Source organism: Lineus longissimus, chromosome 14, assembly GCF_910592395.1.
Source record: "Lineus longissimus chromosome 14, tnLinLong1.2, whole genome shotgun sequence".
Taxonomy (NCBI): domain Eukaryota; kingdom Metazoa; phylum Nemertea; class Pilidiophora; order Heteronemertea; family Lineidae; genus Lineus; species Lineus longissimus.
Window position 1 is genome coordinate 13118689 of NC_088321.1, and position 14504 is coordinate 13133192.

At 41.1% G+C, this 14504-nt stretch overlaps 1 protein-coding gene across 1 annotated transcript; it reads right to left on the reverse strand.

Annotated features, from left to right (window-relative positions):
* Positions 1–298: 298 nt before the first annotated feature.
* Positions 299–12892, reverse strand: LOC135498698 (uncharacterized). Its single transcript, XM_064789080.1, has 12 exons — positions 12802–12892; positions 11958–12160; positions 10812–10942; positions 10235–10485; positions 9085–9323; positions 8656–8784; positions 7617–7856; positions 5946–6113; positions 4692–4802; positions 3470–3584; positions 1691–1830; positions 299–976 (listed from the first exon to the last, which is right to left on the reverse strand). The coding sequence occupies exons 1-12, from the start codon at positions 12802–12804 to the stop codon at positions 817–819; spliced, it is 1890 nt and encodes a 629-aa protein (XP_064645150.1). The 5' UTR covers positions 12805–12892; the 3' UTR covers positions 299–816.
* Between the last annotated feature and the right edge of the window lie 1612 nt (positions 12893–14504).

Consider the following 14504-nt stretch of genomic DNA (forward strand, 5'->3'; position numbering starts at 1 on the left):
ACCCAAGAGGTATGGGTATTTGCGGCATCGCCACTGCCCATACCCATCGCCACTGCCCATACCCGGGCCCTAGGATGTGACTACATGACGTACTTGCGACATGGCCACTGCCCTAAACAGGGCCCTAGGATATGGGGTGTGACTATATGGCGTACTTGCGTGGTACATGGCCACTGCGCATAACAGGGCCCCAGTATGTGACTATACGGCGATCGAGCGCCATACCACTGACCATAACAGGGCATGTGACTATATATATGCAGAAGGCATGAGAACACAAAATGAGAAGGAAGAAGAGTTAGTTTTGATTGCATTCTATTTATTACTATTAAATAAAGGTCTTGACATCTGATGTTTGCGTAATTTACTGACGGTGTTTCTAAAGTGGGTGCTTGCCACACGTGAGCTACAAGCCGCCGGAGCCAAATCGTCGTCGTCATCGTCATCATTCAAGACACACATTGCGTATGTGGACATCAGATGATGCTAGTGGCGTGGCACGGTGTTCAAAGCAAGTTTTGTCGCTAACGCTGGCGTTAACTTAACGTGGAGTTAGGTCGCCAAGACTCAACTGGAGGAGATGACGCAAGTTAAGAAAGCGCCTGCCCAGCGTTAGCGAAAAAAACTTGTTTTGAGCAGTGTAGCCAAAAAACTTGATATTCTCCTTTTTGTGTCATATCGAAAATGTCTTGATAATACATTTAGCAAATGTTTTTTCTTCTTCAAATATTTGAATAATTTTCTAAATTCCTACTGGTGATTCCAGCCAACCGACGGCTTGTCGAGAGATGCAAGCATACGCTTACGATATCTTGTTTACCGCCTTCTCTTCGGTGAAGCGGGGCACGAACCCAGGTCTTTCATATTCTCATAGAAGTATTTCGAATTCGATTTCCAGCCCAAGACGATGTGTTTGAGGGCGTCCAGCTCCTTCCAGGCACCACCGCCCTCACCGTGCACGGGTGAAATGGGCCACCTAGTACGTTGAGGAAAACGAGAGGTTAGCTTTCAAGCGCTTTAATTGAGAATATCCACGGTGGGCAAAGGTATTGGTTTACCTTTGCCACACAATCGAAACAATGCCCTCCCTATTGCATTGTTGGAGGGATACAAACAGATAAGATAAGAAATGCGGGCATTAATCCCCTAAAAATGAACTGATCTTTTGTATGGTTCTTTAGTATCGTTATTTCCTCTCCAGGTAAGCACGTATTGTTCTTAGGCAAACCGATACCGTTTGCCACCGTGATACCCAATTCGAAAATCCCGACAAAATTATCATAAGATTCACCAAGTATGGATTAGAGAAGAACGTTTATGTAGCTATTGGTTAGATAGATTAGCACTTAGTTCTAATTTTGAATACCTGCAAATTACCCATGAAGCGGGCAAGTTGAAATGGGATATACATGTACCTTGAATTGCATAGGCATAATGATTGAACTGCATTAAAGATCTAATGAGAGCAAAATCCTGATGCTTTCGGTGTAGCTTTTAAAAATATCCCCTGGAGAAAGTGGCCTTCCCTAAACTCCTCGTATCCAATTTAAACCAACAACGATCTTGCGACGTTGATATTGTTATGTCACACAATTCTCTTTCGAGTGTCCGCACACACGGATAATTTTTAGTTTTACGTAACATCAGATGACGTCATTTTGTAAACAAAGATATCAATCAATAAACCTACCTCTGCCTTACGACGCCAGCCCCGTCAATCTCTGGGAAGAAGATTCGTAACCCGCTTGCCATCATGGTCCTCATGTTATTTTTCTGATCGAGCACACCTACTGCACCTGACACGGTGTCCGCAGCGCTTCCCTCGTCCACCTGGAGAGAGCAAGAACAAGCGATGTGCAAGTATGGTGAAAGCGATATGCAAGTACGGTGGAAAGATCATACCAGGTGTAAAAAAACACATGATACAATTTTGAAACTGAATAGCATCAAAACTATCATTTAGAACCTTATAGAATCCTAGTATCATGAAGGTATAGATGTGTCCACCTGGAGAGCAAGAACAAGCGATGTGCAGGTAAGGTGTAAGCGATATGCAAGTACGGTGGAAAGATCAGACCAGGTGTAAAAAAACACATGATACACTTTTGAAACTGAATAGTATCAAAACTATCATTTAGAACCTTATAGAATCCTAGTATCATGAAGGTATAGATGTGTCCACCTGGAGAGCAAGAACAAGCGATGTGCAGGTAAGGTGTAAGCGATATGCAAGTACGGTGGAAAGATCAGACCAGGTGTAAAAAAACACATGATACACTTTTGAAACTGAATAGTATCAAAACTATCATTTAGAACCTTATAGAATCCTAGTATCATGAAGGTATAGATGTGTCCACCTGGAGAGCAAGAACAAGCGATGTGCAAGTATGGTGGAAAGATACTTGGTGTTAAAAAACCGTAATCCACTTTTATGACTGAATAGCATCAAAACTATCGATCAGAACCTAATTAAATCCGAGTATTGTATTCAGCTGAACAAGCGATGTGCAAGCATGGTCGAAAAATACTACGTGTTAAAACGTAATTCACTTTTATGTCGAATAACATCAAAACAATCATTCATAACCTAATCAAATCCTAGTAATATGTTAAGCTGAACAAGCGATTTGCAAGAATGGTGGAAAGATCATACTGAGTGTAAAAAATCATACTACCTTTTCTGACTGAATGGCAAGAAAACTATCATTAATCCTAGTATTGTACAACTAAGACGTTTTATGTGATATCACTCTGAGCGCAGCTGATCCAGGGAGGACATCGGTGATGATTTTTTTTTGCTGAAAGTTTCTCTAGCGCAGATTTGCCATAATAACGAATGAAGTGCACTGGCATGCTTTGCCGTAATGATGAATGAAGTGCATTGATTTGCTATAATAACGAATGAAGTGCACTGGCATGCTTTGCCGTAATGATGAATGAGGTACATTGGTTTACCGTAATAACGAATGAAGTGCACTGGCATGCTTTGCCGTAATGATGAATGAGGTACATTGGTTTGCCGTCATTACGAATGAAGTGCACTAGCATGCTTTGCCGTAATGATGAATGAAGTATATTGGTTTGCTATAATAACTTATGAAGTGCACTGGCATGCTTTGCCGTAATGATGATTGAAGTGCATTGGTTTGCCGTAATAACGAATGAAGTGCACTGGCATGCTTTGCCGTAATGATGAATGAAGTGCATTGGTTTACCGTAATAACGAATGAAGTGCACCAGCATGCTTTGCCGTAATGATGAATGAAGTGCATCGGTTTACCGTAATAACGAATGAAGTGCACCAGCATGCTTTGCCGTAATGATAAATGAAGTGCATACGTTTACCGTAATAACGAATTAAGTGCACTGGCATGTTTTGCCGTAATGATGAATGAAGTGCAGTGATTTGCCATAATGAGGAACGAAGCGCTGCTCTAGCGCAGATTAGCCGTAATTTGTATGGTCTCACCTCTCTGCCGCCCTTGAACAGTGCCGCTGGTGTGTGGTAGCAGTTGGCAGCATTAAAACCGTCGTAGGCTTTGTCTTTGGTCAGTCCTCCGTTTCTACCATTATTAGTAACAACCCTGTAGCATAATACTAAGTATAAAGGAAGTACCTAGATATTTTTTAAGCGAATTGGTTTTTTGCTATATCGTCTTATCCACTGTTTTACTGGTTGCGAATGATAGTTCGTAAATCGTACGTTTTGCCATTTTAAAACACTTGTCTTTATTTCTGATTACGAGCAATAGAAAAGGAAAATTTCCCTGAATTAGTCGACTCAGAAACAAGCCACTTTAAACTGCATCCATGCGTTGTATGGCCTTCCAACATTTGGTATGGATATCTAAACTTGGACGAGTCGTGTGATTATTCAAGTATGGATGCCCTTATCATAAAGAGAGCAGGTATGGAAAACTACACCAAAGTCGATCTCCGCGGTCAGCCTTGTGTATGGACATTCATTTCAAAATGTTAGGATTGGAAATAAATCCATCCCTTTCATCTGGTAAATTTTGTCTAGGAATTTCATCATCTTGAATTTTTTCATCATTCGTGTGTGGTGTCACCTTCTATGCTTTGGTCTCCATTTCAGCACTTGACTAATTTGGTAAGGATTTTCATCTTGTGGTTTTTGTGATGGTAGTAATAACATCCGACCTTATACTATCGCCATGATCACATGGTCATTTGAATTATCTCATGATAAGTGATATTTCAAATCGCAAATGATATGTTTATAGATATCCTTGTCAGCATGTTAGGTATGGGAGGTACGAGCTATTTTCATTAAAAAAATCGGTGCGTGTGCGATGTATGATGTATGCGTGTTTCCGATCACAGCGTGTTAATTTATGCTATGTGTACAGTGGTTTTGTCTTATGAGAATACCAGAAGGTAGGTGTATTGAAACAGCAAGTTTTCTCTGATACCGGTGTGACAGCGGATATAGTCCCCCTGGAGTCATAGTCCGGTAGCATTGTATTTGACCAATTAAGCAGCATGATCTATTGTACCGCTAACCCTGACCAAAACATTTAGCAATGCGGACTATTGTTACACGGACTATCAGCCCTAGGACTACTATCCCTTGCACACCGGCACGGCAGTGGCGAGTGTAAATTTTATGGAAACGATCACCAAATTGAACCAAAATGGCCAAAGCCTTTAAACATGAATCAGTTACTTACCTTCCGGCATCTGTCCTGTGGTGGCCCCTGTCTTTAATATTGTAGGGGTTCCATCGCTGTAGCGGCGTCATGTAGATGATCTCCAATGGGATGGCATACGACCAACGTTGTCTGAAATGAAAGCAACTTCCGCATAAAACACAAAACTCTCTAATGCATTTTAGAGTCCGATGACATAGTGAGGTTTCGCTATCCCGTTCCGAGAATCAATTCACCAAGGATCATTTCCTTTCCCGGATACTGGATCCACTCACCAATAAAATCCCAATCCCTGGCAATACCCGATTTGTACCACCGCCTCGATGGGTAGAGTCTAAACAGCCGAACAAAATAGTAGGCCTTTCGCAGCCAGAACAGGTGTGGGATATCTGTTCAAGGGTTAATAACGTAATCGTTATGACTCTACAGCGGAACTTTTCATATTTCAATTAAAGACCATTGGAAGAAACGAAGACAAGATATCCCACCCCTATACACCTTTCCAGAAATGGGGCGCTGAGTGTCCGAATTAGTGATGTCATAAGGGGAAACAAGGCCTTATGGTGGAGGGACAGAGGAGATAGTCATGGTTGACCAACACACTTGAATGCCTTTAATGACGGACAAGGGGGAAAAATTTAGTTTCAATGCAAGCCACCAATTTCGGGAAGCATGTATTATGGTTGCGAAAGGCCTACCGTAATGCCCGGTTGTTCAGGCTCTACCCATCGAGGCGGTAGAGTAAAAATCGGGTGCGGTCGAGCTGGGGATCTTATTGGTGAGTGGATCCACTATAGAAAGCGGTTTCGCATTCTCGATCGGGATCCTGCAGTGACTGACACACTCTCCTAGCCTCGCCATTGGTAGCGGTTCCTTAGTGATACTAGCGTACATTGTTGGTCTCTTCCCGTTTAACGAAGCAAACAACACGTGTTCTATCATGGGGAGAATGTGACTGACTTTTCCTGTACAGTGTTAAATGTTTCGATCGTCTGTTTAGCGGCGTAGTACGGCTTGTTTACTACGCTGTCTCGACTTGTAGAACTGAAACTACTGTTATATGTTCAAATAAATGTAAAAAAGGTCATTTACCGCCGAAGTTTTCCACAAATTTGCTATTTGTTGAAACCACCGGGTTCCACGACCAGTTAACAGAATTAAGGCCTAGCCCAATACATGGTCCATCAACTTTAAACAACGCTCTTAGCTAGGCCTGAATTCCCATAGGGCATTAGGATATTGTAATCCAGCTGAAGTAATAACTTGATCACTTACTGTACTTCAACTTTCTGTTGTCCTCTGGGTTTTTTTCTGTCAGTCAGAATCGCTTTCATCGGTGCCACCTTCTTCTCCGTTGTCATGGCCATGTAAAGGTCAGGGTCACTGTAGCCTCTTTTTCGGTGGGTCGAGCCCATGGCGCCACTTTCAAACTCTTTGAATGTCCTGAAAAGTGATTCGTTGGAAATAATTAGCGGATTTAACAGGAACAGGACCACAATGGCTGACCATTATTGTACCAATGGATGACACTTAAACAAATATATGATAATACACAGTCATTCCTTCCGGAATGACAAATACGAGTTGAAATCACGACGTACATGTGTAAATGAATCTTTTTTATGAAGGATTTTTCTGAAGAAATTTAAAATCAATTTTACAAAAGCCCTTATTGTTAGAGTTTGGTACCTGCTAAAGCATTTTTAATTCTTACTATCACTTATCTCGAAATAATGCGATAGTTTCAGCTTTTAGTATTAACCATGATTAACACCGAAAGCAGAATCAGCTATTTGCAATGCCGGTGCGTCCTAAACCATACCCGTTCATGATCAGTGTGCACAGCATGATATTTTGATGCAAAAAGCTGTATGTTTGGCTCCATAATGAAATTGCATTAACTGAACAAACTCCCAACCTTTGTAATTCATAGGAATTATGAACAATTTAAAATGTACTGATGTATTTTTACTACTCCGGTAGTTCCTATTACGCAAATTAGTAGTCGATTGATAAAGTAACTCTTAACGTTTCCAATGCTTATTTGTTATAACTTACATGTAATACAAGTATGGATGAAAGAAGAATGCTTAACTAGCTATTGGTTAGAAAGATTGGCACTTAGTTCTAATTTTGCACATAGGCATATGGGGGCTTTTTGTAATTAAATCAGCTCTAGCTCATTACTAACCGTTAAACTTATCGGATGGCTTCTGCCTGAATTTCTTTCATTACGACCCTGTTCTAAATATTCACCGCAAACAAAATGTTTTAATCGGGCTAATTGAAAATAACTTTTTTAAAAATCAAAAAAGGCCGAGTGCCTGCCCATCTACACATGATAATTAGGAAAATAGGGAAATGTTTAAATTTGCATAGTTTTGCCCTTCACAAAAATCGACGTACCTCAGTTATAATTGCAAGTATTACTATGAGAGAGGTATCATTTTGTTCGTATTGGTCCTGCCTTTAATAGCAACCCGTGCAAATGGCTAGGGGGTCAATTGTAACTGAGCATCATGCTATTTAAAAAACACATATTTATGGGATTATTTCACAAGTTATCGCCGTTCATTCTTCTCTATACTTGCTCAATGGTTAGTTTCAGTGCATTTTTTGCTAATTTCACAGACGGAGCAAAATAGCAACGACCAGATGAGTAGATTTTTTACTAATACATTTAAGACTGTTCCTCGGCTACATCTGAATGAGGTAATAGACCACGAGGTTCAGGATGCCAAATTGATGATGTTGAACATGTTGTTGTTTTGTTAACATGAAATAAACTGCAGGGTCCGGTTGTTCAAAAGCACAAAGTCACGTTATCCCTAACGGTTACGTTAAGTATCCTTTCAGTTAAACGCATAACATTTTCACGTTAAGACAGAACGCTTCCGTTAAAACTTACGTCGTTTCGAACAACTCAGCCCTGGCGTTGTTACTTACCTATGATAATAGGCCACATTCTTAAACTTTGACGTATCTTTTACTGTCTGGTCGATAGGATAAGCAAGATTTCCGTATTGTTCATCTTTGAGTGTGGCATTGTAGCCGTCAAGCCCGGGGATCCCTTCCATGATCTTATCCATGAACGTGTACCTGTAGCGCTTGTTTCGAGGGAAGGGGGCGTTCGTGACGTTTCTCCCCCATCTTGGATAAAGATGCAGCTCAGGATTGATGCGAAATCTAGTGGTTTAAGGAGAAAGGTATTTTATTTTAGGAAGTGAAAAGAAATATTTTGTTCCTGTCGTAGCGTTTTCCCTTTGAGTGATCTTCGCTCATTGTTGCTTCTCATCTGCCGAATGATATTATGAGCTTTTAAGCGACGGTCGCGTAATTACGTATGGAACATAGCTCCATCATGCTAACCACGACCCATGGGCGTAACTAGAGAGCCGTTTGCCCCATGACCGAAAAGCTCACTACACCTCTGCGACCCACTGTTACGACCCCACTATTAAAAGGCAACGGACACGTACAAAATCTATAACTCATAACAATATCGATATCTCACTCATTCAACAAACTATCCAAGACTTTCATTCTAATTCACAGTTTTAAAACAATTGAAATCAATACGCGTCCGCACTCCAACCAAAACTGTCACGTTAATAGGTCCCGTCGCACGTGGCAGTGACAAAATTCGCTATTTTTTGAGGTGCTTAATAAAGGGGAAACCACCCAAACTAGTGTTGGGTCTACAGGAGAACCTCTATAATGAATGAAGGATACCCTTTGCGACTGACAAGTACTGTCCTTGATAGAGAGGTGTCCTGATTAGAGTAGTAAAAATAAATGGAAACAACCAATCTGGAATCAAAACTCGTATCCTTCTCAGAGAGAATGTCCTTTTTAGAAAGGGCATCCCTATTAGCGAATGCGTCCTTATTATAGAGGGTGTTCTTATGATAGAGGTGTCCATTAAGGGAGGTTTCACTGTATTTAATCAATTCGAAAGAAACCAATTGGCGAACATGACACCTACCTTGCTGAGCGTGAATTTTTGTGTTCGTCGATGGTTTTCCTGTAGTACATTCTGGAGATGAGGTCATCAACGACCTGGAACTGGTTCAATGGTATGTGAATATCTTTGGGGATGGCGTGACATGTGATTCTGTAAAAAATAAGGAAAGGGTTTTCATTTAGACTATAATGTGTAATTAGACTTATAATCCAAATAGTTCAACCAAAGTTCAACTTCAGTCCTACAGTGTGAACCTAGCTGGTCGCGCACAGTCATGCACACATAGGCTATAATTGTACCACCGTATACATTATACTGTGATCTGACGGTTTAAGGAATTCATACCGTTGAGACAACTAATGTCGACATCAGTAGGATGTCGAACAATGGGACAGACGTTCGCATTGGCGTTTCGTGGGGATTTGCGAAAATTCTCTGATGTCGTTATACCTATACTGCCACTGGGCAGTTTGGCAGTTCCCGTCGTCGTCAACATGCATAATCTTGGTCGGAAGGAACGAGTAATTCTCTTGCGCGTCCTTGCGGCCAGTGTACGCACTAAATCTGATCTTCTGCCGCAGATCGTCCCAACCGGTGGCATCAATGCTGTGTCGGTCGGACACGAAAGGCTCGTCAATTTCATTACCATTGGGGTTGTACCAGTATCCTTCCATTATGGAGATGACGGGCTGAAGCATCAGAACGTGTAAACAGTGAGACCTCTCTATTATTGACAACTTTGGGATGACAAGTACTGTCCTTAATAGAGAGGTGTCCTGATTAGAGCGGTCAAATTAAATGAAAAAGACGAATCTGGGACCAAAACGAATGTCCTTATTAGATAGGTTGTTCTTAGAGGGGATGTCCTTATAAGAGAGGTGTCCATTAAGGGAGGTTCCACTGTAATATCATTGCGAATGTTTTAATGTTTTTGTAGTCAAGCGCTTCAACATATCAATTTGATTGAATAAAATCAGTAGTGGCACACACAAAGATAGACCGCAGGACAAACCCAAAAAGCTGGCCATCGTGAAAAATGACTTAATCATTATTAATAAGGTGATCAGATTAAAAAATTAAAACGTTTTCACCCAAATAGTTAACCGGATAAACTGACTTTAATCACAAGAACATCCCATAGAAGCTCCTCTTGTTTTAGTTCAGGTACTGACTACTTGGTGGCCAATACCTGCTCCATTCTTTACTTCCACCTATTATTAGATTCATAAACTAAAACATTCTTTCAGTTAAACTCAGTTGACAGGATTTTCTGGTTGCTAATGTCAATATATTTGGCGTAGGAGCAACTATTGTCTTATATTATATGAAGAAAGCACCGTAATATATCATGATCATGTATCATTTTATTCTTCCCGCGAAAATTTGTCACAAAGTTAAGAAAATGCCCCGTCTGTTTCAACGGAGTCGATGTTATCAAGAGTTGTCATGATAACCCTTCGAGAATACAACAGAACAATGGGAATGTAGGCCTTGGTGCGAGATTTTACCTCAACTCCCCTCCCCTCCCATTCGACGCATGTAGGTAAATTGGCAAAATAACGTTATGGCGTATGCAGATGTGGCTTGGAGGCTCACCTACCCTAAAATACGGACGGTAATCCCTGTGGGTGATATTCGATGCCGCAAATGCTACGAAATACTCTCTCATCTCGGCGATCTGATCATCCACATTTGTAAAGTTCAATACGCTCTCGGGAACTTCTGGAAGGTCAATCTCGGCGGTGGACATGTAGTGTCCGGTCCCTGTGTCGCGGCGCCTGCGGAGTTGATAATCATTGTGCCTCGTCCTGAATTCGTGACCATTGATGACTGCGGTCACTTCACCCATACCTTAAAAAAGTTGACATCGAATGCATAGGGGATGATATTTGTGAATTTTATCCCTTAGCGCGCTAGGTGCATTTTCAGATATGAAATGAGGACGGTTATATCTCTCAGACCATATCCACCCCACCCCCCCCCCCCCCAATTGAAAGTTAGAATTTACATTATGTATTTGCAAAACATTAGATCGGTGAGTCTAGAGTATGCGTGTATCATGCACGCAAAACATATGCAATGGACGCCAATACTAGCAGAGATATGCTTGACCACGATGTCTGTTTTGGAGATTGATCAGAGCAAGCCCTGACAATATATTAAGTTTATACCGGTACCTAAAGTGTATATATGGTTGGCATGGTTGTGCATGGCTGCCAAGCTGCTTCCGGTGTGAGTGTTGGTCAAGTATATCTCCGAGCCTACTAGGTTGATTCGTGTCTGCTTTAAGCCGGAGCCTCCGTCCGTCCTGCAAGTAAACAGTTGCCAAGTTCAGGGGCGTAGCTTGATTTTTAATCTGGATAAATTTGTTTGGCTTTTTGGTCTTTTGAAATTCTTTGGCCAAAATCGTGGTCAAAACACTTTTTTGCTGACTTATGGGCTGCTCACAAGTGAATGAGGAACCTGCAGAACTAAAAATCCAGATGGCAGCACCAGTACTAAAAGGTACACTTCCAGTGCATTTTTCATTAAAATTAAGTTTTGTTAATTTTCTACCTAAAACTCACCAAATATAGAATTAAGGACCAATAAAACAACAATGTTGGTGCTATTTCCCCATGTGGAGTAATTAAGGGATGAAATATTCAATAATCATTGACCCTGGAAATGGCTTTCTCATTACAACCATGGTCCACTTGCCTGCAGGGCCCCCTATTTGCAGGTGTTGTTGTGCAGGTTCCTCATTATCAAAAAGCATGTTATGATCTGATTCATTAAAATGTCGACGGTTAAGATTTGTTGAAATACGACTTGTAAAAATATAAATATGCAATAAAATTGTAAGCATCATCAAGTCAAACGCGAGGTTCTGAATAGAACCCTGCAGGCCCTATTGCCACATGTTTATCAGGTGGTCTCGCGCTGACTGATCTGCGCCGGACTTACAAACAGGAAATGTGAAGGTTCATTTTCACCGCCCGAGAAAATGTGAAAAGGAGGCCGAAACTTTGGTCGTGTGAAATCCCCTTTAACTTTTTTTTGACCAAATTGTCACTAAGTTGATTCCAAGTCTCATGATCATTACCTTATATTATTCTATTATGTTTATTTAATATACCTGATTCTCTATAATGTTTATTAGGCCGAAGTTACATAGACCTCATTCGTTCATTTACCACGAGTCACTTTCCGGGTTTTTCTTTCATTCCTCGGTGAATGCACGCCACAAGGCCGTGCATTCACAGGGGAAAGAAAGCAAAAGGGGAAAATGAGTCCTGGGAAATGAACGAATGAGGTCTATGTAACTTCGGCCTTTGATATACCTGATTCTCTCTTCCTGGACAAGCTGAGACATCATAATCTGCGAGATGGCACATGTCTGTCTATCCTTCATCTTCTTCACTATCCCTTCCATAGATGAAACCAGTCCTTCCAGTTTGGACACCTTGGCTTTCAGGTCTTCATCAGCAGCTTTCGCTGACGTCACCAAAACCAGCGCTATCAGTGACGCTATGAGCCGCTGTTGCTAAAATAGAAAGCGGAAGACAATAAAATTGATTAGGTACATTGCGGCGAAAGCGGGCAACCTCGCTGTTTTGAGGGAGGCCCATAGGTTCAACTATGTCAGCTGAAACTTGAAATCCTAAAACAATTAAAACTCCTTCAAATTGAAGTGAATGTCCATTTGAAACATGGGAATCTATACTCTGGATAACAAATACTGTAACAGACTACCATCCTTTAAATTAGCATTCACGTTGTTTTGAAGAGTTCTCATTGCTTAAGGATTTTTTTCAAGTTAAAGCAAAAATCGGGGTGCCTGTGGTCAACCCCTGACAAGCACCGGATTATACTCGATCCAAGTTTTTCACTCGAAAGATTTTTCGAATGGAATGGAAAGCGTCTCCAGGTGTGACTTTCGGTAACTCGTAAGTCGTAACTTAACCTCAGAGATAGGATGGACCATCTTTACAAACAGTTTGACCTCGGTTGCACTAATAACACTAGGATTGAGGCTTACCTTGTTAGGACTAGCTTTGCGACAAAAAAAACCATACAGTCAACGATCTTCACCTTTCTGCTAATGATGATTGAAATCTATGCCTAAACTGCAGTTGAATTGTTCAGCCTCGAAAATTACATCCTGAATGAAATGTATTCACTTACCATCTTGAAGCTTCACTTGAATCGCAATGAAAGTCTTGGATTGGATCCGCCACAAGTGACGGATGAGGCCCGGGCCTTGGCCTTTAAAGCGATGTAGCCACATCGGGCGGTAAGGACTGTAAACACGACACACAGGAAGAAACGTGTCGACAACTGCGAGGATCAATTTGTGCGGAAGTGTACCATGTGAGGTCGATTAAAGGCCTGCTGGGTTTAAAAGGAGAGAAGTTTGAGTGCTATTTTCTGCAATTTCCCCTCCTTGCAAATATTCCTCCCAGTGGTGTTACGTTTTATTAGCCAGTGGCGGTTTTGGCCTATATCGACCCCCACGAAAGGTGTTTTGAAGAGGTCGATAATATCAAGATTTGCCCTGATAATCCTTTCATAAGACAGTAGAACAATGGTAGTTTAGGCTTAAGTGCGAGCGGGCTTGTTTGAATACAATATTGACTGTGTTTTGGGTTCGCCTTGAATTATTTTAAATGCGAGGTGATAAGGTGCGAAAAACGTGTCCTGGAAAGCAGACAAAAATTCTTTATTAAAGCACGGATAGTACTTTCATGGTAATTGATAAAAACTGTTATTCAATACCAATTCGGTCAGACGAGGCCTTTATAGAAGTAGAAAATGTCCCCATGGAAAAAAGATTGTCGAGCCCTGATGTATTCTGACGAAAGGTATTGCCTCAGGAATTATAACAGCGCATAACAGAATCAATTGTTCCCCCGACATTCTATCCTAGGACATTTCAAACGTCTACACCAGGAGCGCTAGTGGATTCGGGAAGCTCCCGGTACTGATGATCGCTTGTTATGATAAAACCAACTGTATGTACTGTAAACTCGGCACTGTTCCGTCCGTCCAGTGGTCACGAAGAATCGAAATAAACATTTTGCTTACAATAAATGGGAACAAGAAACATTACATTAGTTTGCCCTTTACCTCGTAGTTAAAAGAATTCAGGACTTGACCAATTCAATGTCTGTTTTCTTTAACCAAGGCCTAATTCCCGTAGTTTTACAGTCCTATCACAGGGTCATCAGGGCAAATCTACCTCAGCGAAACCCCCTTCATGTTGGTCGATAGGCCAAAAACGTTGTAAGTGATTTCGGTGTTGGAGGCAAGCCCGAACCGCTTTAATAAAATTCACCCAGCGAACTGCGGAATGATGCAATGTTCGATTTAATCGCGGAAGCAATTCCTGCAGATGTAATCACTGATAAACCGGTCCGTGCAAATATTATATTCCTCTGCGAGTGTGCTGATAAGTGGGGTGTCGAGATGAGCAAACAATGATTATTTACTATATTATCAATTTGATAAAATTTTGTAAAATTCTCAGTATGCGTACAATTGGTTAAAATATCGATATTCGATTGTCCAAAAAGAGGTCCAAACCTTTGTTTTTGAAATTAAGGTGAATTGGTCTGGCTGTCACGTTTCGTGTAATTTATTGAGTCCTAATCGAGAGAAATTTCAGTCGTACATCCTTTTATGGTTCCGTTCTGTGGAACATTGGTGATCGATCCATAATCGATTTCTATCTTGCATGGAGAAAAGCTGTTAAGGACCTTGGACCACATCCAATGTCACATTCTGTTCTTCTGCCACGTGTCTTTAATTCCAGTCCGATCGACTTTACCACTCATACAAGATCACTGAATTTTATGAAGAGAACCAAAACGTCTGCAAATGAATATATG